This window comes from Juglans microcarpa x Juglans regia, chromosome 1D (assembly GCF_004785595.1).
Source record: "Juglans microcarpa x Juglans regia isolate MS1-56 chromosome 1D, Jm3101_v1.0, whole genome shotgun sequence".
Taxonomy (NCBI): domain Eukaryota; kingdom Viridiplantae; phylum Streptophyta; class Magnoliopsida; order Fagales; family Juglandaceae; genus Juglans; species Juglans microcarpa x Juglans regia.
In genome coordinates, this window is record NC_054594.1 from 19,068,207 (window position 1) to 19,090,207 (window position 22,001).

Here is a 22,001-nt window from a genome sequence, read left to right on the forward strand (position 1 = left end):
CCAACAAACACCTCATTATAATAACCACAACGAAAAAGAAAAAGAAAAATAACAGATTTTAGGACCAAATACTTGGTCCCCACCCATACCTTATAAAGAGGACGCTGTCTTAAATGACGATTTTTTACAGTTCACACTGCGAACTATGTAGCCACCGCTGGAGGCAGTAAAAACTGAAGGTACACAACGGTGTGTTGTCTTGAGATGTTTTTTGAAGATATCCATATTTCATTTCTCAAGGTCATCAATTAGGGAAAACATAAATATAGTAGGAAGACTGACATCGGATTGATTGGATTGCTGCGAACCAAGTTTCTTCACTCACTGGTGATTGTGAGATGGGGTAGGGTAGACCTGAAAGATCTTGAGATGGAGAATCTACTTATGTGACGCGTGGCCGACAGACGCATTATGGGACGACGGCCCGTGATAGCCACGCGCGAAACAAGGCATGTGTAAGCATCACGCGCTGAGACTTTCGTCGTGATTCTACTTTGTCTCAGTAAATTGACAATTGGAGAGTTGCGTGGTGGGGCCTGTGTTGATAGTCGATAGCTATAGATCATGCCAAAACCAAATCGGTGGAAATAAAATATAAAAAAGTACCAGCATAGAAACATATACACAAAAAAAAATAAAAAAAATAAAATAAAATGAGAGCTAAGCTCCACCTTCGTCTCGGTAAAAACACTCCAAAGGATGAGTAACTTTTTTAAAGAGAATAAGGAGCTTCTTTTTCTAGAAAACGAACGAAGGCAGTCTTTTAACTTTTCTTCTTTGTAAGAAGTTGACATGTGTGAAAGGTTGGGTTCCGGAATGTCGAAAATAAATTGTAAATTTGTTACATAGCAGCTAGGAGCTGTCTAATCATCTATCTCTTCTGGATTTATATGCATTTTAGACAAAAGTAAACCCTTGAGAAATGTACCTTATATGGAAGACAACCTTTTGTTGCCACCCTTCCTCGGGACACCAAAGTTTAATTCATCTATACCTTTAATTACTGGTTGCATATCCATTCCACCCAGTATTTCAATCTTAATTATTTTATTATACAGTTTTAACGACAGATAATAAAAAAATTTCTGAAGGTTTAGAAATATATATATATATATATATAATAATTAAATATATTTTAATGAAATAATATCAGTAAGGGAAACAAGTGACACTCCCATAAGAAAAGGCTCAAAAGCCCTGAGCTCTAACATGGCATGCATCCTTATCTCCACCCACAAGAAAAATATACAATAAAATGGATATGGCAATGACATCCAATATATTAAAAAAAAAAAAAAGGTGCATTATCCTGATTTAATAATACATACACATTAGAAAATTTCTAAATATCTAGGTGTATTTTTTTTTTTTTTTTTTTTTATCCCAATGAGCCACCTTTTTTGGCGGCTAGGAGGAACAGTCCAAAAACTAATTGCAAACCATCTCAGCTACTACTATCTTTTAAAATGGTCAAACTTAATCCAATAGAGGTACCAAATTTTCATGCAACATTGTTAAGGACAGTGGAGAATCCTGAATGAATTGGTGATGCACATCCAAAAAGTGAGAAAAATGCATATATTGGTCATATGACAGAACATGAGGCATGAAAATCAACTGCAGCAGTGGCTGTTGGCTCTATTACATCAAAGTAACGGATATACAGCAAACTAGCTTTAGAGGGAGTAAACCCTGAAGCATGACATTTTACATTTATTTTGGGAACTTGACGGTATCGTACAAACAATAATTAAAACACATGCTTAAAGTCAATCCAACTGCTTCTCATCATGGGAACCCTCAACAACAACAATTTCAAATGGCACTCTTGCTCGTCGATGAAAACGTATGGTGGCACACCATGCAAGAAGGTCGTCGGTACACAACTACATTAGTATGATCTTAAGACTACATCAAGCTAGAAATTAATCAGCTTCCTTATAAGATAGGTGGGTGTCTGGGACTAGTCTTGCCCAACAGCAAAGAGAATAACATTCCAAACGGGTAGAAGGAAATGCTCTTAATCTTACTGAATCAGCTGAGTCAAGTGCCTCCGGTTCAAGTGTAATTACTGTATCTGGGTTATACAAAGCAAACCGTCCAAGGGTGTATGCCTGAAGGAGTATCTCGGGTTAGAGCTGAGAAAGCTTTAAAGTTTGGGGCCTCTGCAAAGCTGACGACCTACTCGACACTTTTTGAGCCTCTCTGAGGTATGGGAAGTTCAAGAATAACCAAGAAATAGCATCTTTCAGACTCTCTGATATATTGGACCTCACCATTCATGTGCTTTAAAATCTTCCTGCACATGCTCAGCCCAAGGCCTTCCTGAGTCATCCATCGACTGCTATGGAACATGTCCTGAACCAATTCAGGAGGAAGACCTTCGCCAGGGCATACCATCCTTCATAGATAAAATCAATATTAGTCACAAGAAAATCAAAAGACATTAATAAGATTCATATCTTCACACATATTTATAGCATCTTAGGAGGGAAAAGAAGTTTCAAGTAATCATCAATTACTTCCATATATAATCTGTTCTTACAAATGAATTTGGCCAAAGCAACTTTTCTCCCAGTATCATGTGACTAGCTTAATTTATGCTTAAAGCTCATTATTGTCAAATTGTTTCTTGACAAGTCCACATGATAAATTATATATATATATATATATATAAAATAGAGACGTAACTCTGGATGGTTAGGACAAATTGAGGCTAACCCTAGTGCAGGCAATAGGCAACTCCGAAACCCACTTCTAAAAGTCATGGAAAATATATAGGCATTGCAAAACTAGCAATATAAAATCATGATAATTGAAACCAGGTTAAATATTCCACCAAAACATCCACATCTTGATTGGCTGCCCTAAGAATCCATGACGACAAGGTTAACAGATGGCATAGATCTAAAACAGAGTGATGATGAAAGCAAGTCTCAGAGGACCTATTAGCTTATTGGACCCTCAAGATTATGGAAAACAAACCGCAACAAAAATAAGATTTGGACAGGAGGGCCAGGGGGATTGGAAATTAGTTAAGCATAGACAACCTTCTGGAATACAAGAGTACTGCAATGGATATCTAATATTCCTACAGATTCCGGACACTAGTGCAGGCCTCTTTCGCACCGTCGAAGTGGGTAAAGCCTCCGCATTAGGTAAGAGGAATTCTTGCAACTGTAAATCATCAAGTCCTGTAATGTTATAGCATGGTACATGCAAAAACTCATCCTATGAGTAATGGTTGCAACCACGAAAGATCTGTCTAGGATACATCAACCACTTACATCTAAGTGGGAGTCAAATGATTGTCTTAAATTAGATAAGTCAACCACTTCAAATCTGATTGAATGCTTAACTTGGCCGAATCAGAGTCAACTTCTTTTAGGTTTAAAAGAAAGATAAAGCAACAGGCCTGGCAGCATAATTTACTAGAAATAATACAACGAATGATCGAGAATTCAAAAATTGACACTATGTTTATCCTAAGAAGTGCTGAAGGACAAGAGGAGTGAACAAATTAAGAGAAGAATATGAAAAAAAAAAGAAGTAAAGACTCAAGAGTAAGATAACTTACATGATTCCTAATAGTATGCCACATATAGTTAGGAAAATGAAAAATGAATGCAAGTCTAATATACCTGAATTCTGTATGTACAAGAGTCAATCCATCAGAAGTTTTCTTCAAGCTTGGATGAACGTGAATCTCAACCCAACCTTCTGGAGATGGTGCATAACGCACCATATTTAGCAAGAAATCAGCAAGGACCTGCTGTATCCTCACTTGATCACCATAAACAGCCAATGATTTGATTTCTTCCGGAATATCCCTAATCAATTGTAAATTTCTTTCCCTCAGCAATATCATTACTTGGCTAACAACAGCATTTATGACACTCCCGAGTAAAAATTCCTCCTTCTCAAGTTCCAATGAACTGATTCTGAACGAAATTAGAAACTAAGTCAGGTTGTGTCAACAAAATTATTGCTGAGGCATAGATATCAATACAAGCGTGAAACTTGAACAAGGTAGGAAGGACTGAACACAAGATAAGAATAATATGGAATGGAATGAAAATACAAGGAAAATTTAGAGTAGAGGAGACAGTTATAATTATTCTGAGCAAGAACATTTCTATTTCTTTCCCCATTTTGACAAATCGTAGCAGAGAATTTTACAACTGTATACATATTATGTATTGGTAGCACTGTAAAGTTGAATGATAACTCAGAGTCCATGTAGCCAGCCATATATATTTAGAATATTTTGATGAGTTAACTGCAATCTAATGATACTTGCAGTCAATAGATTTAAATTTCATCATAGTACGCTATCGCATCAGTGAAGAAACTATTGTAGGGAACTGCCTAATATGAAGCTGATAATACTATATCATGGTACATAATTGGATGCATTAGATTTAGTGGCAATACAGAGATGACGATAAATTATGACTAGTTTACACTACAATAAATTGAAGATAGAGAACACTCTATGGTAGAACTACCTGGTTTGGATAATGAGTTGATCTCAACTCATCTCATCTCATCTCATCTACTAATCATTACAACTTTCCTAAATTCCCAAACAAAATACAATAGACAATTCAACTTTTTTCAAATTCCAAAACAAAAATAATTAAAAAATAATATTCTAACAATATTTTATTCAACTTTCAATTTTCATGTCATCTCAACTTACTATCCCAACCATCCCTTAGGGAATTTTTCTTTAGTACTTTGTGTTTTTGGGCTAAGGCTCTTGTATTGAATGGAGATAATTTTCATGATTTGCTTTAGTTGTTTCTTGTTCGAGCTTGTATTTAGGTGTATTCTCTTGTATACTTCCTATGTACTTGGGCTTTGCCTATTTACTTGGAATAAAATTCTCTTATTAATTATAAAAATAAAAAAGCATGTGTTAGGAAATCTAAAAGAATACAAATTTATATAGTTAAATATATCATTTTCATTTAATGATTGCACTCAGACATATTATTTTTTATTTTATAAATTTGACTTAATGATTTACAATGAGTCAGTTGATGATGTGATTTATATGAGCAAATCCCATGCTTTGGAAATTATATAGTATAAAACTTTAAATAAAATTTGTATGTATTAGTCGGACTTAATGATATATATTATGAAATTCTAACACTAATGGGACTTAATGATATATATTATGAAATTCTAACACTAATGTGGAGTGGATGTTGTGGCTTTGTAGTACTAGTTATTTATCAAATAAAATAGTGGGATAGTTTATGATATGGTTTTATGAGAGCAAAGCATAGAAATTATATGTTTTGTAAAATGTTTAGCAGCCAAATGACAATAAAGATTACTACATGCAGTACATTTTCTTTTGGGTAAAACTGTAAATAAATAATTTGTTTGAGAAACTTACCCATCTTCAATTCTCTCCACATCAACGTCCTTTATAATCTTCAACATCTGATTCTCACAAGCAGCACTAGTCTCAAGAAACTGCTTTTGATCTTCAGTCAATTCTGTAGCTTCCAAAAGAGAGTTTGTAAAGCGAATACCACTTAAAGGATTCTTTATTTCCTGGCAAATGTAAGCTAACTCTTTCATTCTTGCAATGCATTTATTCTCTTGTTGCCGCTGAACTTTAAGGGCTTGCTGCAATTCAGGACTAGCTATCTGCAAGAAACAGAAGGCTCCGATAATCTGGCCATCCATATTTGCCCTCTTGTTTGCTGTCAAGAGAGCTTGTACGTATTTTCCCTTTCGATCAAAGAAGGAAAATGGAAACTTGTCTGTGTCCTGCCCTCCAATTGCATTATGCAAGACAATCATGAATTTTGTCAAAGTATCGGAACCCTTGAGTCGACAGCAACTGCCAAAAACCTCTCCAACCAACATTTTTCCAATTATCTCCCCTCGGGCCCACCCAGTGAGTTTTTCCATGGCAGTGTTCCACTCTGAACAACATGTGTTATCATCTGAAGCAAATATGGGAGGGATCAAAGGATTGGGACTGTGAACAATAGCCTTGTAATCACTTTGAATGTTGATGAACTTGTCCATCACCACTTTTTGACCAGTAACATCCTGACCGACAAAACAAACTCCAACTATGTTATTTGTGTAATCCTTGCTGGAGCAAGCATTGACCACCACAAATACAGCCTTCTTCTGATGCTCAGGGCCAAATGTCCTCATTTGTATCTCTACATTCTTTTCTTCTTCACCTGCATTAGTTAAATTAAAGTAATATAAACAAGGTTACCAAAACCAGCTCCCTTTCAAAGCCAATACTAAATACTATATGTCAATTGATGGAAGGTTCCTTTCAAGCTCGAAATACAAATGAATGTAGTGCTAACCAATCATAAGAATAAGATTATGACCTTCCAATCCATGTAACAAGAGATTAATAGCCTCTCTTTTGTGGCATGGGAACCATTTCTGAACACCAACAACATGCTCAGGTCTATGATTTTTAAGTCACTGCAGTGACACTGCATACCCCGGATTGGACATTAACACCCATGCCACTGTCCATCTCCAGATGCTAACAGCATGAGCAGCAACCACAATGGGGCATCCATTAAGTTCATTATGGAGAACACAGTGCAAATTCTTGAACCTTTGGGCCAAAAATACTAACAGTTCATCATAAGGGACAATATTGTCCCTTTTTTGAAAAGCAAAAAAAGGGGACAATATTGAATAACCTATCGCTTACATATACAATTCAAATTATATCATTACAACATAAGCAATACCTATATTTTGGCAAATCACAAATTTGTCCTGTCATCTGGAACGAACACAATTTAATGCAACATACTAATAACTACTTTCCATGCTAAAGAAATCATTTTAGTTGCTTTAATTTCAAGGGTTCTCTTACGTCTTTTGATTTAATTCAACATAAATTGGACACCAATATATTATCCTATTAAACTTCTTGGATTGACAGGCACAAAGAGAGTAGATGTAAACTGACTACCTCTTAAAGCGCAAGAAAGAAGCTTCTCTACTGCTTCTTTAGATTCTTTATAAACAAGATCATGAGCCAAAGACTTCCCCATAGCTTCTTCAACTGAGAGCCCTGTCAACTCTGCAACCTTTGCATTCCACCCATTTATACAGCCATCAACATCTACAGCAAATATAGGAGCAGTTGCAGTCTCTATTAACCTGACCATTTCTCTCGCCACTGAGCTAAGCTCATCTATCCCTTGCAACTCTAGATCCCCAAGCTGGGCATGTATAACAGCCTTAGAATTGTTTGCCTCGTCATCTTTGAATGAGTCTCGCAGAATTAGCTGCAAAGAGTGGATTGCGTCCATTTCTGCATTCTCCCATGGCAAGCTGCGGCTTTTTACCACTTCCAAAAATGCCTTGAATGATGAACGTGGATGCATCCTCTGCCCATCATCCTTGTCCTGAGGGTGATGCTTTGCACCACCCCATTTGATCTCTTTTGCAGTGTGGGAACGAAACCAGAATAGAAAATCCCTTTTAGTGATAAAAGCAACAGCCATCCCACAAACTGCATCTCCAAGCAAGGCTGCTCCAGGGTACCCAGCATCAGCCAAACTGTCTGTGCTTAAACCTGTGGAATCTCCATGGAAAGCCAACAACCACTCCACTATGTCCTTGATCTGGGCCTCAGTCGGGGTCACACCTAGCGGGTAGTACTTCCCTTGATAGTAGAGGGCGGCACCATCACACTTCACAAGGTCCATAATACTAGGGCTTTGAGTAACAATTCCAGTGGGTGAGGCACGAAGAAGCATATCACACAAGAGGGTCTGAGTCCTTAAAACATGCTTCTCCAACAATTGTGATGCCAATTGCAACTCCATATTCAATTGAAGTCCAAAAGCCTGCATTAGGAACTCACAAGCATAGCGGAGAGGGAATGGAATGCAGCGAGCAGAAGTATGATGGCAAACAACCAAGCCCCACAACCTCATTGCAGTCCTCCCACCAACAGCTTCCCCATCATTCCCATTGATGATAACTGCCATTGCTAACGAGGCAATTGATCCCATATTGGCCATATACTGCGCATGACAACCATGAGGAGCACGGAGTGTGGAACCAACCAAGCACAAAGGCTGCATAAGCCCTTCATCCTGAACCACCTGAACAGGCGTGGCATTGCAATCCACAATCATCCTAACCCTGTTCTGCTTAAATAAAAACCTTGATGCCTGAGGAATATCCGTGGAAGGATAATGCAACCCAATATACGGATCCAAATCAGGCCTCTTGCTCTCCGCGACAACCTCACCATGCTCATCCTCATGAAACTTATACACCATTACCCTATCATACCCAGTAAGCTTCCTCACGCTCTCCACCACAGTATCACACAAGAGCTTGATATCCCCACCGGGCAGCGACTGCAGCTGTGAAATCGCCCGCACTGCCAGCTTCTGTGACTGCACCGCCCCAGCAATAGACAAAGCTGGATCCTCCGTCCTCGCAGGCTCCAAATCAATCACAATACCTACATCTACCCTATGCAAAATCGCATAAAAGGGCTTCCCTGAATTCTTGGAATGAATCCAAACCGGGTTCAACAGGGTAATTTCCCTAGCTCCAAACGCCTTCTCGAGCAAAACCGAGCTCGAGGGCATGAAGAGCGTCCTCACGTCAGTCCCAACTGCCAAAATCTCTTGCTTCTCCAGACTCGGGACCGACTGAGGCAAAAGACCCAGCAACTCGCGGGCGTTCTCGCTGTACGCGATTACGCTGTTGGTGGCTTCGTCCACGGCAATCATGCAGCCAAAGGGTTGGATATGGCCACCCCTTTGGATTCTGGACAGGTACGCTGTGATTTGTTGCTCAGGAACGGACTGTGTGGTTGCTCTAACGGACTGGGAGTAGTCGAAGGACTTACCCGACTCGCCGGACTGTTCAAAGACTGCGTGGAGGCGAGCATCGACGGTAAACTGTTCAATGGCTTTGGGGATGGAAGACTCCGCATGGTGGGGTCTCATGCTGCTCGCTGTGTTCGAGGACTGAGCTTGATTGTCGTGTTGTGAGCGTACGTTTCTGCTACCTGAAGCCATTGCTGGGGTTTGGGAGGTGTTGGGTATTGTTCTTTCACAATACTGCCTCAGTGCGTTCTGTGTTTGCCTGGATTGGTGGTGGTAGTGGTAGTGGTGGTGGTGGTGGTGGTGAGAGGGTAAGAGATCGAGTAAATATGGGGAAAGCCCACATGAGCATGAAGATTCTCACCGCTGATCCTTTAGATCAAATGGGAAACTTTGGGTGTTGATCACAAAGGAAGCTGCAATTATGTTTCGGTTAGGAAGCTGAACTCGCTCTTAAGTCTTGTTGTTATTGTTTTTTCACCCTTCGATCAATGGTGGGTAAAGAAAAGTATGCGTTTTTATTGGAGTCTTGTCAACAACACACTTTTGGTTTTGGGTTCTTTGCTACCCTCTGCTTCTGTTGTTGTTCTGTCGCTCTTGCTTGCCTTTTCTTTCTTTTTCGTCTTCCGTGATGGAAATTAGTAATTACTCTGCTGTTAGGTTATTTTTCTGTGTTCCGCCTTCTCTGGTTTTTCGGTGGTAAGTATTTCCTGTCTTCTTGTCTTCGACGGAGTTTGTCTTCACGGAACATTGAAGTTTGTAGGGGCAGCATTTTTATTTTTTCAGAGTGAACTCCTACCTCAAAAAAAAAAAGAAAAGAAAAGGAAAGCATATGTTCTATACCCTGTTTGGTTAGATCGTAGTCTTTTTTGAGACTGGGCTAAATTAAAGTTTGTATTTTTCGGACCCTATCCCAACAATAGGATAAGTGGGAGTATTTTCATATGGAATGCAGAATATCCCATCTGTACTTTGATGTTGAAATCGCAGATTGCTAGTTTTTTTTTTTTTTGCCAAATGGACGTCTGCCCACCACAATATGGATTTGCTTGGCACATGTTCGGTTTTATTTAATTATATTTTATTTATCACTTTTGTATTGTAGAATAACTAAAAGTGATGTGTTATTTTCACACAACACTAGGGTACTTTCAAGCATCTTCTCTCTGACATTATTGCTCTCATCTTCTCTCTGGCATTATTGGTCTCATTCATATATCCATCCCCATTCTGTGTACAGAAATAGTAATTCTTCATTTTTGTAGAATTTCAAGACATCTAGGTGTAACCATTCCGGTTTGATCCGATCTTAAAAAAATTTAAGATTCGATACGGACCGATACATCACCATAACCGAAACTTCGTGATTTGAGCCGATTGAAATGCTCTCACTCTGGTGTAGAGAACATTATTCTCCCATGGGTGGCATAATAGAAGTTGTTTCAACCTCTTGTGGTCAGAGGTTGTGCCTGCTTTTTAAGGAGCAATCAGTTCGAATTCTGTATTACTTCAAGGAAAATGCAACATGCTTGATCCAAGATATAATAACATCCAGTTAATGAAAGTATAAATTTTTGTCACTAACAAGTCATATCAGTGGCAGTGAACATAGGACCGTTTTATATCTGAGAGGGGACCATGCAACTCTACGGCATCACCCTTGGATAAAAAGGGCCATTCAAAACTCCCATCGCTAATGTGTCAGTTTCCCAGATTTGATGTATTGTATACCTTAATAAGCAACACAAAACATAACCCATAGGTCCGGATAAGAATATTTATAAGTGCAATCCAACTAAGCCAATCAGACCAATGGACTGTGCCAGCAGCAAGACTCCATTCGGATAGCAAATCTCGACAATCTCTGAATAACATGTCAATCTGATCTTGCTTGGTGAACATTCCTCTGCCGGCAGAGAAAAGAAAGGGACCCCAATTGCACCATCCACGTTGAGCATGCACCTGGTCATTTGCCTTGTAGAGAGGCTGTCCGTTGTTTCAACTTGCATAGCCTGCTCAATGCACATCGAAGCAGGGAAAAGCATGCGTGTGTGCAAACAGTTTTAGCTATCAACTCTAATGTCTTCTCTCTGTTGCCGCCTCTCTTGATCCTTTGCACTGCAAATAACACAAGAGTTTCAAACACTCGGATTTGTGATGTAGCCATTACAAGCATGATAATGGGAGCTACAGGAAATCAAAATTTTTTTTCTCTCTTCGGCTGGTTTGGATAAGGAGGCTTATGGTCATTTTCGCATGAACAAATGGGGTTTTCCTATGCTACGATATTGTTAATATCTTGGTGCTTTTTTGGTCCTGTTTTGCTATTGGTTGTAGTTTGTGTTTCTTATCTTTGGTTGCTCCTTATGGTTTGATCTTTGTAACTACAGTTTTTCTCCGCCTAAAGTGAGAGTTTACTAATATACATATGAGGCTTGGCCTCTTACTAAAAAAAAAAAAATGTTTTGAATTTCTTATGGTTACTAGTCTCAAATTGTTGAGAAAACATGATAATCTTTTTTATGCCCTGACAAACACAGCAAAGAGATAGCATGTTAGAATCTTTAGATTGCTAGCTGCATACATTTTCTTTTGGGTAAACCGGTAAATCAAACTAACATGTTTGAGAAAAACTCAACCTCCGACCTTCATAATCTTCGACATGATTCACAGAAGAAGCACTATTCTCAACAAACTGTGCTTTAGATCTTCTGTCAAGCTAGCCTCCAAAAGCAAGTTATGTAAGAAACGTAAATGCAATGATGCTCATGCAGCATTGAAGAATAATAACGCATACCTTCAACCATATATATTGTTTAATTCAAATGGTATAAATCTTGAGCAGAAAAGAACTCAAGTTTGAAAATGATTCTTCTATTACCCTCAAGGGATAAAATATCTCAAGCCCAGACAACCAGTCCCAATCCATCAAAGGATCCCCACTAGAAGATCAAAGAATGAGAGAGAAAGAGGTGACATGAGAAGAGAAAGTGTTAAGAGGAAAGAAAAGAAGAGATGGAAAGGAAAAAAGTGAAAAAAATGGAGGATGTTAGACACGCAAGAGAAAAAGTGACATTTCCTCACCACTATTGAGGTGCACGCGGAAATAGGGGTTAGATAAAAAGAAACGGCCAAATGACTCCAGGGGGCTTCTTCTTCTTCAGCTTCTTCAACCTCACGATGAGAGCTCCAACGTGAATGTCTCCTCTAGCAAATAGATCTCCGACTTCTATTGTACAGTGAGAAATGAGTGAGTACAAGAGACTATAAAACAAGCATATTATAGTGAATTTTCTCTCCCCAAACGTCCGTGGACATAGGCATTATGCCGAACCATGTGAATTTGTGTGTTCCACTCTCTTTATTTTTCTTACATGTACTTTTTATTCATCACTATGCATGTACGCACCGACATCGTACATCAGTACTAGACCACATCGATCGAAACCCGAGTCATCACAACAGGCCGGAAATGACTCTTTCTCCCCTTTCAGTCTATTGTGCGATTTTTTAGGCATTAACAATTGACGCCGTCTGTTGGATCTGATTTAATATCTACACTTGATGCGGGAGAAGGAAGATTTTCCAGTGCGCCAAATGATCACCGAACGAGTAGATAAAAGTTTTCCAGATAATTATTTTTGGCTTTTCAAATTTTATTTTATGAACAACACTGTTGCAAAAAATAGGTGAGTGAACCCTTTCTCGCCCAAGCAGGAACCCAAGCTACTCACCACTTAAGCTGCAAATGCACAGTGGTGAGTACGTGGGTTAGTACTGTGTAGAAAGAGGGGGGAGTACGTGGCTTAGTACTGTGCACTTTAGTGCACACTGCCGTGCACATCCTAGGCATGCATGGCATGCACATTACCATGCATGGGCATTGGGAACCCGACGGCTGCACGACGTGCACCCAGAAGTGCCACGGCCCCGCCATAGCACAATTGAGGGGCAGCATCAGCAGCCACCATATAGACCATCAGCCTCGTCTATTTTCTTCAGGGTGGTCCCCGACCACCACTCCGCATAGATGCACGCCATGCATGCCAACCCAACAGGTGCACGATGTGCACCCATAAGAGCCACGATCCTGCCGTGACACAAATGAAGGCCAGCACCGAAGACCACCATATGGACCGTCGGCATCACCTATTTCCTCCGGGGTGGTCCTCGAACACCACCTCACGGAGGTGGCTCCACCATGAGAACCACATGCACAGGCTCGCACATGGTAAGAACCACTCGACTTGGCGCCATCTTGGCACAGCAGGGACACCAGCGGCCATCAGATGGACGGCTGGTGTCCTCTGTCTTCACCTGAGTGGCCCTCGCCCACAATGGCCATGTGCATGCAGCCCAATAGGGGGTACTCGGATGTGCACCCGAGATACATCTCAAGCTCACTCTGTGGGACTAATGGAGGAGACCGGTGGCCACCACGAGGGCTGCTGGAATTTTGTGCCACGGCAAAGGTGGTCCTCAATGATGAAGGCCATGCATGGTGGGCAACGAGTGCACGTTGCCCTGTGCGCCCTGAAGGGATCCCCACTTCATGTGGCTCCCACAAGCCCTGCCACCATCAAGATTGCCGGCAATCTTTATAGCCAGTGGGTACCCCTCGACCACAACGTGCGTTGCCTGACTACCCAGTGGCAAACGCCTCTATCACGGCCTCACATGCATCTTGGACGCAATTCCTTGGATGTTTTTCTCGGCCGCCCCTCCTCGGCCATATAGTGGTGGCCACCCATCCTTTGCCATACAATGGTGGCCACATGCTCCTCGACCGTACAATAGCAGCCCGACGGGCATCTGTTTCTCACCCAGCCACATGCTTCTCGGCCACATAGTGGCAAGAAACCAAGTTGCCCGGCCACACAATGGCGGGCACCCATTCCTCGCCCAGCCACATGCTTTGGCCACATAATGGCGAGAAACCAAGTTCTCCGACCACATGCACCTAGGCCACACAGTGGGCACCCGTTCCTCGCTCGGCCAAATGCTCTTCGACCATGCACACAACTTCCTCGCCACCTGCTCCTCGCACGTGTTCCTCAACAGCCCAATGGCGGGCACCCATCTGCATCTCGGCCATCTACATCTTGCCCACAGCAGTCTCACCTATCTGCATCCCAGCCAAAGATGATAGGTTACTCCTCGCCCACTGCATCTCAGCCTCACCATCTTAGACCCACCCCTTGGGCTCGACAACAGAGTTCCTTGGTCACGACCATCTTGCCATGCACATAGAAGGACTCACCGTCCAAACTAGCGGGCATCAACCCGTCACGCACGCGGATTGTAAGACCCAGCCCATTGTCAGGCCCAGGCTGGTGAAACACCTCCAGTTTTGACGTTGTGTAGAATCACGTCCACCTTCTATTTTCATGCATGCCGTTCATCCCTCTTCTCTCTAGGTTTTTACCCTTTACTTCTTATAACTTATATATATATAATTATATATGTTATGCATCCTTGACCTAGATTTTGTGCCGCTCATTCTCCTCTTTACAGAAAATCAACCGAGAGTCTCCACCTCTCATTGTGAACCTCAGCCAGGCCGCATCACGCACCAGCCATCACTCCCTATTAAACACCAAACTGTGTAGCTCGGTTAGCAAGCAGTGAACTACCTCCATCAAGCTGATCCACGTGCCGCTGTCCCACCAAGCGCAACCCACGCCGGTACCTCAGTCGTTCGGAGTTCATTCCCCCAGCCGTGCGCCACCGTCTCTCTGAGTTCCACGACCGGCTTCTCAGCTGCCGATTAAGACTTCCCCTCCCCTGTTTTCAAGCCTAGAAACAGAGGAGTTTTCCTCCCTCCATGTGCCACCAACCTGTCAATCCTCACCGCCAGCCATCGTCGCACCACCCTCAGTCCACCGCGCGCCACCTCTGCCCTCAGTAAGCCACGGCCACTCCCTCGCCATATCTCCCCCTCCAGCTCTTCTCTCACTTTTGCTCTCTCTCTCTCTCGGTTTCAGCTCTATCTCTCTGTCTCTCCCCATACGACGCCGTCAAGGTCATCACCACCACCTCAGCCCAGCCTCCGTCGCACTCCCACGGTGCCACTACCTCGGTTGGTCTTGGGTGAGTTTCTGTCGCAACACCCGTTTGAGCCCCTGCAAGTTGTTTTTGGTAGTTGTGGTTAATTGTTTGAAAAGGGAAACAGACGATAGATATGTATATATATATCGGTGAACCCAGTGGAAAGAAGAGTGTGTTTTGGGTGTTGACCTTTCTATTTTTTTTAGGCATACTTTAATTTTTCTGGAGAGGCTGTGAATGAACTACAAAACTTATACCAATAGGCTCAGTTTTATTTTTATTGGTGTTTAAATCTAGTGAGTTATTTATTAGTAGTCTGGACTTAAGATTTATTTGATATTCATCATTTTGATAAACCCGTCTATTTTTATTGGACGTGATTTTCATTATGTTTGATAAACTGTTTTAGTAACCTTATTGGACTGAGATTTATTTTTTTTGCAAGCTAAAATTTCAATGTTATAGATATGAGTAGTTGGACTCAAATTCTTTTTTTTTTTTATCTAGTAGGAGATTTTATAGTTACACTTCAATAGTAAGTAAGTTAGATTTTTTTGATTGTTTAGTCGAGGTATTAAAGGGACATCGATGATTTTAGGAAGCGATGATATATTCTGATGTTATGAGAATTTTAAGTCTTGAGGAATTAAAAAATAAGTTATTCTAGAAGCTTAGGCTTAAATATTGAAATACATGTTCAATTGAAATTTACGAGAATTACGTGAATACCTTATAGGTGACGATCAATAATTGTTCGGCATTGGGAGGAAATTTTTTGGGAAAAGCTAAGAAATCCAGGTAAGCGAGGTTCCTATGTTAGATTTGCATAAAAAGAAATGAATTGAGGTTGATTTGTAAAAATGTGCATATTGTTTTAAAAAGAAAAGTTGAAAACAACCTCAGTATATATTTTGCATTTACTCATGAGATATGTATAAAAGAGAAAATAAATGCTTTTGACATGAAAAGCGTAGACATGAGCAATATTTGACATGCTTCTGAAATATGCAAAAGAGCGAATACGATATCATTGAGATTTTATACATGTGATATGAAATGATTTGGATATGTTTTTGATCAAATGGAAATGATATGAATATATTTCACACGTGTTTTGATATGATATGGATATGATAAACCTTTGGCATACTTATCTGTTCTGAATCTGATTTTGAATATGGTTCGGATAAGATGATACTGGTTCACGTGATATGGTTGGTACCACCATGATATGATATGATATGAGTGCACCCACTTTGGAAACAAAGTGGTCTTTTATGTGTTCTTTCCTGTGTGCACACTCAGGACTCCGAGATTGAAAAAGGGGAAGTTTCACAACATGATACTGCCTGGTTTGGCCACCAGGGATAGCACAACCCTACCACGGCGGTTAAACAAGGTATATGACATGATATGATATAATAAGACGAAGATGTGCAGTTACGTTGTGCCAAAGCGATTTTCGAATATAAAAATGGTTTATGAGTATAAAAAGATTTAAAAGTCGCTCTGATTTTTCTGATAACACGTTTTGAGATGTGCATGTGAAAACGAAATGTTTTATTTTTGCATACCAAACTTTCTAAAAATGGCTCATGTTTACATACTAGTATATGTTCTCTGCTTACTGAGTTGTGGATAACTTATCCCCTTATCTTCATATATTTTCAGATGACATTGATTACCCAGCTGGGGGTCAGGAATAGAATTGAAGCTGGCTAGATATGGATGGAAGGTTGGGTACCTAAGAGTACCATTGTTAGTAGATGGATTTAACTTGAGTATTTGAAGTACTTTATGTTGTTTAGACCTATTGAGACCTAAAGATGTATCGTTTAATTTTGTTAAGGTATTGGGAGATTGTGGACCTCCCTTTGGTTTATGTTTTTGTAATGATGACTTATGGAGTTTGTATTATGGTTATTTGGAAAATATGAGTTTGTGTGCTAATCATGAAGTCCTTAGAGTTTTAAGTGCTTGGAGAGACAGGTTTGTAAGTGACAGGTAGTAATTCTCCCACCCTTCCGGGTGCGGGGCGTTACACGGATGAGTCATAAGAGCACCTCAGTCACATGCATCACAAAAGGACAAGAACATCTTAGCCACCACTTTGCTCAGCCACCCTACAGGTTGCCCATCCACAAACAGCACAGATAGAAACGTGTCGGCCAACCCATCACAGACTCAACTGCTTGGCCACATGCCTGGCGAGCACGTTGCTACCTCACTAAGAGGGCAACATCTTGACTAATTAACAACTGGTATTTATACATGTGTTGCGCATGTGTAACGTGCGCCCTGCATGAACCATGCATGGTACAAGTGATGGAGAACAAGGAACCACCCAGTGATCTACTCACCCATAGTACACGACCCGTGAGAAAATGAACATAAAATTTTCTAAGAGATTATTAAGTCCAAATTGCTTCGAAGATACTTAAAGACGGACGACTTCCCCAGCAGTAAACTGACTTAGTAAATAAATAAATAAAACAAAGACGACAACTAACAGCAGACAATTTCAGTTAATGAAAAATCGGCTAGGACGGCTAAAACATCTTGGTTTCTCTCTCTCAAAATTTGTGTGAATTTCATTTTTACTAACATAATTGGCTTCTGTGGTGTAGAACACTAGCCACATAAGCCCCATCCGGGCGTCGCTCGAGTGTATTAATATGTCTCCATTAGAATAAATTGCGTAGCATCGCGGGCACTCGGATCTTCTTCACAGCCGAAACACGACTACCCATAGGTCTCGCTGACACGCCTCCAACCTTCGCCACACTCTAGCAGAGTGATTCAGGTTTGCAAACCTCACATTTGTGATTTGGGTTATTTACGCTAACCATGTTGGCTTTTTTAGCATGGACAAACATCTTCTTCAACAAAGTTGAGTCCCTTGACTCACTGCGATGCAAAAGTCGAACACAAGTCCCTTCATTTGTTAACCCTCATGCCAACCAAGTTGAATCCCTTGATTCGCCATGAAGTCAGGCCGAGCACAAGTAAAAGACTTGTCCAGATGGCTCGTCGAAAATAAATCCCTTGACTTGCAGAACTTCGTGCCACAAGCAGAGTCCCTTGATTCACCATGAAATTTAGGATGGGCACTAGTCTTAGACAACCAGTTGGACACAAGTCTCTTGATTTGCCGACCTTCATGCTACAAACCGAGTCCCTTGATTCGCCATGAACTCAGGCCGAACACAAGTCTCAGACTTGCCTAGACGGCCCATCGGACACAAATTCCTTGACTTGCCGACCTTTGTGCTATAAGTCGAATCCCTTAATTCACCACGAAGTTAGGTAGGGCATAAGTCCCAGGACTTGTCCAGATGGCCCGTCAAATACAAGTCCTTTGACTTGCCGACCTTCATGCTACAAGTCGAGTCATTTGATTCGCCACAAGGTTAGGTTGGGCACAAGTCCCAAGACTTTCCTAGACGGCCTGTTGGACACAAGTCCCTTGACTTTCTGACCTTCGTGCTATAAGCTGAATCCCTTGATTCACTACGAAGTTTAGGCTGGGCACCAGTCCCCATACTTTCCCAGACGGCCAATCGAATACAAGTCTCTTGACTTTTCGAATTTCGCGTCATCTAGTTGAGTCTCTTGACTCACCCCTGGACAGCAACACCGACACAACATCTTCCCCAACAAACGCCGAGTGTTACACTTGTGCCACAACAATCGCCTCAAACCTTCACAACACTCTTGCAACACAATTCAGGTTTGCAAATTTCACACTTGTGATTGGAGATTATTTACGCTAATCGGTTTGACTTTTGCAGCTCTGTCAAACATCTCCTACTTACCTTCCTATCGAGGGTCAATAGGTAGGTCTAGCCTTATGGGGACCTGGCCTGCCTCACAATGAAGTGCGGATACAGTCTTTCAGCTACCCGACATTACTCCTAAGCCAGCATCTCCTTCAGCAAATGCCAAATGTTACACTCGTGCCACAACTACCTCTCCCGAGTCATCTTTGACAACAAGTCAACAAACGGGAAAGGCTAGGGACCGCCCGGCTCCCAGGCACCCAATAGGCGGGCAGGTCATTTGACTACCCGGTCTTCACACTCCATGACAAGCTCCACACTCGCACCTAACACGGTCGAGCCAGCCTCCCGCTTATCTCGCCAAGATGAGCTCCGCTCGCACTTGACGCGGTCGAGCCAACCTTCTGCTTATCTTGCCAAGAAGAGCTCTACGCTCGAACTTTAAGCAATCGAGTATATCTCCCGCTACGTTCAAGCTCCACGCTTGCATCTTATGCGGTTGAGTACATCTCCCGCCAAAGCCGAGCTCCATATTCGCACTTTACGCGATTGAGACCATCTCCTGCCACATCCAAGCTTCACCCTCGCACTTTACGCTGTCGTGTATATCTCACACCATGTCTAAGTTTCGCGCTCACATCTTATGTGGTCGAATACACCTCCCATCTAACTCGGCGCTCGAAAATATTTATTGCTTAACGCAAGTGAAACGGATAACCAGAAACCCACTCCCAAGATTTATTTCTCTACGGACTTCGGTAGATTATTTTGATTACATATTTTATCTTTGAAGATTCTTAAGGTCTTTTTTGAAACAAATCAACTTTAAGAATCACTGACAACTAAAGGAGATAAAATATTCCAAGCCTAGATAACCAGGCCCAGCCTATCAAAGAGTCCCCACTAGAAGACAAAATAAGGAGAGAAAAATGAGAGACAAGGAGGGGACAAGGAAAGAGAATGTGTTAGGAGGAAAGTAAGGATAATACATAAAAGAAAAAACTGGAAATAAAAGAGGATGTCAGACACGTAAGGAAAAAGTGTTTGTTCCTCACCACTACCAAGGGGCATGCGAAAAAAGGGGTCAAATAAAAAGAAACCACCAGATGACTCTAGGGGGCTTCTCCTTCTTCAGCTTCTTCAACCTCACGACTAGAGCTCCAGCGTGAATGTCTCATCCAGCAAATAGATCTCCGACTTCTATTATACAGTGAGAAATGAGTAACTGCGAGAGACTAAAAAAAAAGTATATTATAGTGGATTTTCTCTCCTCCAAACACTTGTGGATGTAAGCATTACACCAAACCACATAAATTTATGTCTCACTATCTTTATTTTTCCTACATTTACTTCTTATTCACCGCCATGGATGTATGCACCAACGTTGTACAGTTGTATTGGACCACTGTTGGGAGCTCTAGACCACACCGATCGAAACCTGAGTCGTCAGAACGGGCCGGAAATGATTTTTTCTCCCCTTCCGACCTATTGTGCAATGTTTTCAGCATTAACATACCCTATACAACTTTATTAGCTCATTATAGACAGAAGATACAAGCTTTTAGAAAGAATGGCAGATACCAAAGAGGGGAAAGAGGCAGTTTGCAGTAGAGTAAAATCATTGCTCGTAGATATCTCGTTGCAGATGAATAAAATTTGTAGAGGTTTGATTACCTAAATTGAGGCACTTAAAATGGCATAGATCTAAGGAAATAAGGGTTAAACTAAATGTTGATGGATGTTGTTTATGAAACTCGTGTCTAATTTGAGGTGGAGGGGTAGTAAGAGATATAAAAGGTAAAAGGGAACTGATAGGCCACCGAGAGGTGTCTCGAAAGTTTCTACTGATAAGTACAAAATGCACTTTTTTATTTTTTATTTTTTAAGCATTTTTTAAATCACTTTAATCATTTAAAAAAATCACAAACTCATTAAAAAAATAATTCGTTAACCATTAAGTAAAAAAAAAAAAGTTAAATCGGTAGAATTTTTCAGAAGAATTTATCGGTGACTTAAGCATTTTCCAAGTTAAAAATGGCTGGTGTGGCTTTTCCTGCATTCTACCAAGAAGGAACTCATAATACAGGTGAAGCCAAATCCATATTGGATGGAGTATTGGTATGATGCAAGCAGAGAAAGTTGTTGTGTACAGAACTCAAATTAGACACTAAGAAATTATATAGGCATCCTTTGGTTACATATATGAGATGAGAAATCTGTTAATAGTAGTGAGATAGTTTTGAATAGTAGTAAAATTATTTAAGTTAAAATGTTTTATGGGATTTTGGAAAAGTTGATAGAAAAATTTGAATAAAATTATTATAAATTAAAATATTGTTAAAATATAATTTTTTTAATATAATTTTTGTTTTAGGATTTGAAAAAGTTGATTTTTTTTTTTTTTTTTTTGTGTTTTGTTTGGAAATATGAAAAAGTTGTGATGATTAGGTAATGATTAAATGAAAAAATTGAAAATCTGAAATTGATAAATATTTGTATTTATGGTGTTTTGATATTGAGATAAGATAAGATAAAATGAGTTGAGAGAATTTTACTATCCAAATTAGGCCTTAAATGAGCTGCACAAACCACATAATAATGTAATTTTGTTGGTGTTAGATAGAGATAATGACTCACTAAAATAACTACCAATTGATAGTTTTTTTTTTTTTTTTCACGAAAAGCTTGTATTTTTTTTTTAAAGAATAGGATGATATCCCAATTATATTAAAAAAAAGCATCACTTATAAGGTAGGAATACCGTGGTTTGATACTCTTGACACCGCAAGAGTTACACATGTCAATAAAGTGCAAAAACCATAGCTAAAACTCGTTCCAAAATTTCTTACCTTCTCACCTATATCTTATATGTGGTAAACCCATTCTATCTATTGCCAATAAACCTTACTTCTTGCATAGCGACTCCTTTAGCTGTTATTTTAGCTAGTGAATCTACAACTTGATTCTCTCTCTAAAAATACATGATTGTCTTACCAGAGTGATTTGATCTCATAGCTCTCTGATTGACCATGGGACATCTCCCATGCTGCTTAACCAATTTACCATAACTTTTAGGCTTGGTTTGGATTGTCAAATGAGAAGATATAAGATGAGAAATCTGTTAATAGTAGTGAGATGGTTTGTGAATAATAGTGAAATAGTTTGAGTTAAGATTTTTATTAGGTTTTGGGAAATAAGAGATAGAAAGTTGAATAAAAATATTATAAAGTTAAAATATTGTTAGAATATAATTTTTTAATATAATTTTTGTTTTGGAATTTAAAAATTTTGAATTATTTTTGTGTTTTAT

General features: G+C 40.2%; 1 protein-coding gene across 1 annotated transcript; it reads right to left on the reverse strand.

The window, feature by feature from the left end:
- Nucleotides 1–1,607: 1,607 nt before the first annotated feature.
- On the reverse strand, nucleotides 1,608–9,678 carry LOC121238574 (phytochrome B). Its single transcript, XM_041135511.1, has 4 exons — nucleotides 6,983–9,678; nucleotides 5,411–6,218; nucleotides 3,642–3,941; nucleotides 1,608–2,401 (listed from the first exon to the last, which is right to left on the reverse strand). The coding sequence occupies exons 1-4, from the start codon at nucleotides 9,057–9,059 to the stop codon at nucleotides 2,182–2,184; spliced, it is 3,405 nt and encodes a 1,134-aa protein (XP_040991445.1). The 5' UTR covers nucleotides 9,060–9,678; the 3' UTR covers nucleotides 1,608–2,181.
- Between the last annotated feature and the right edge of the window lie 12,323 nt (nucleotides 9,679–22,001).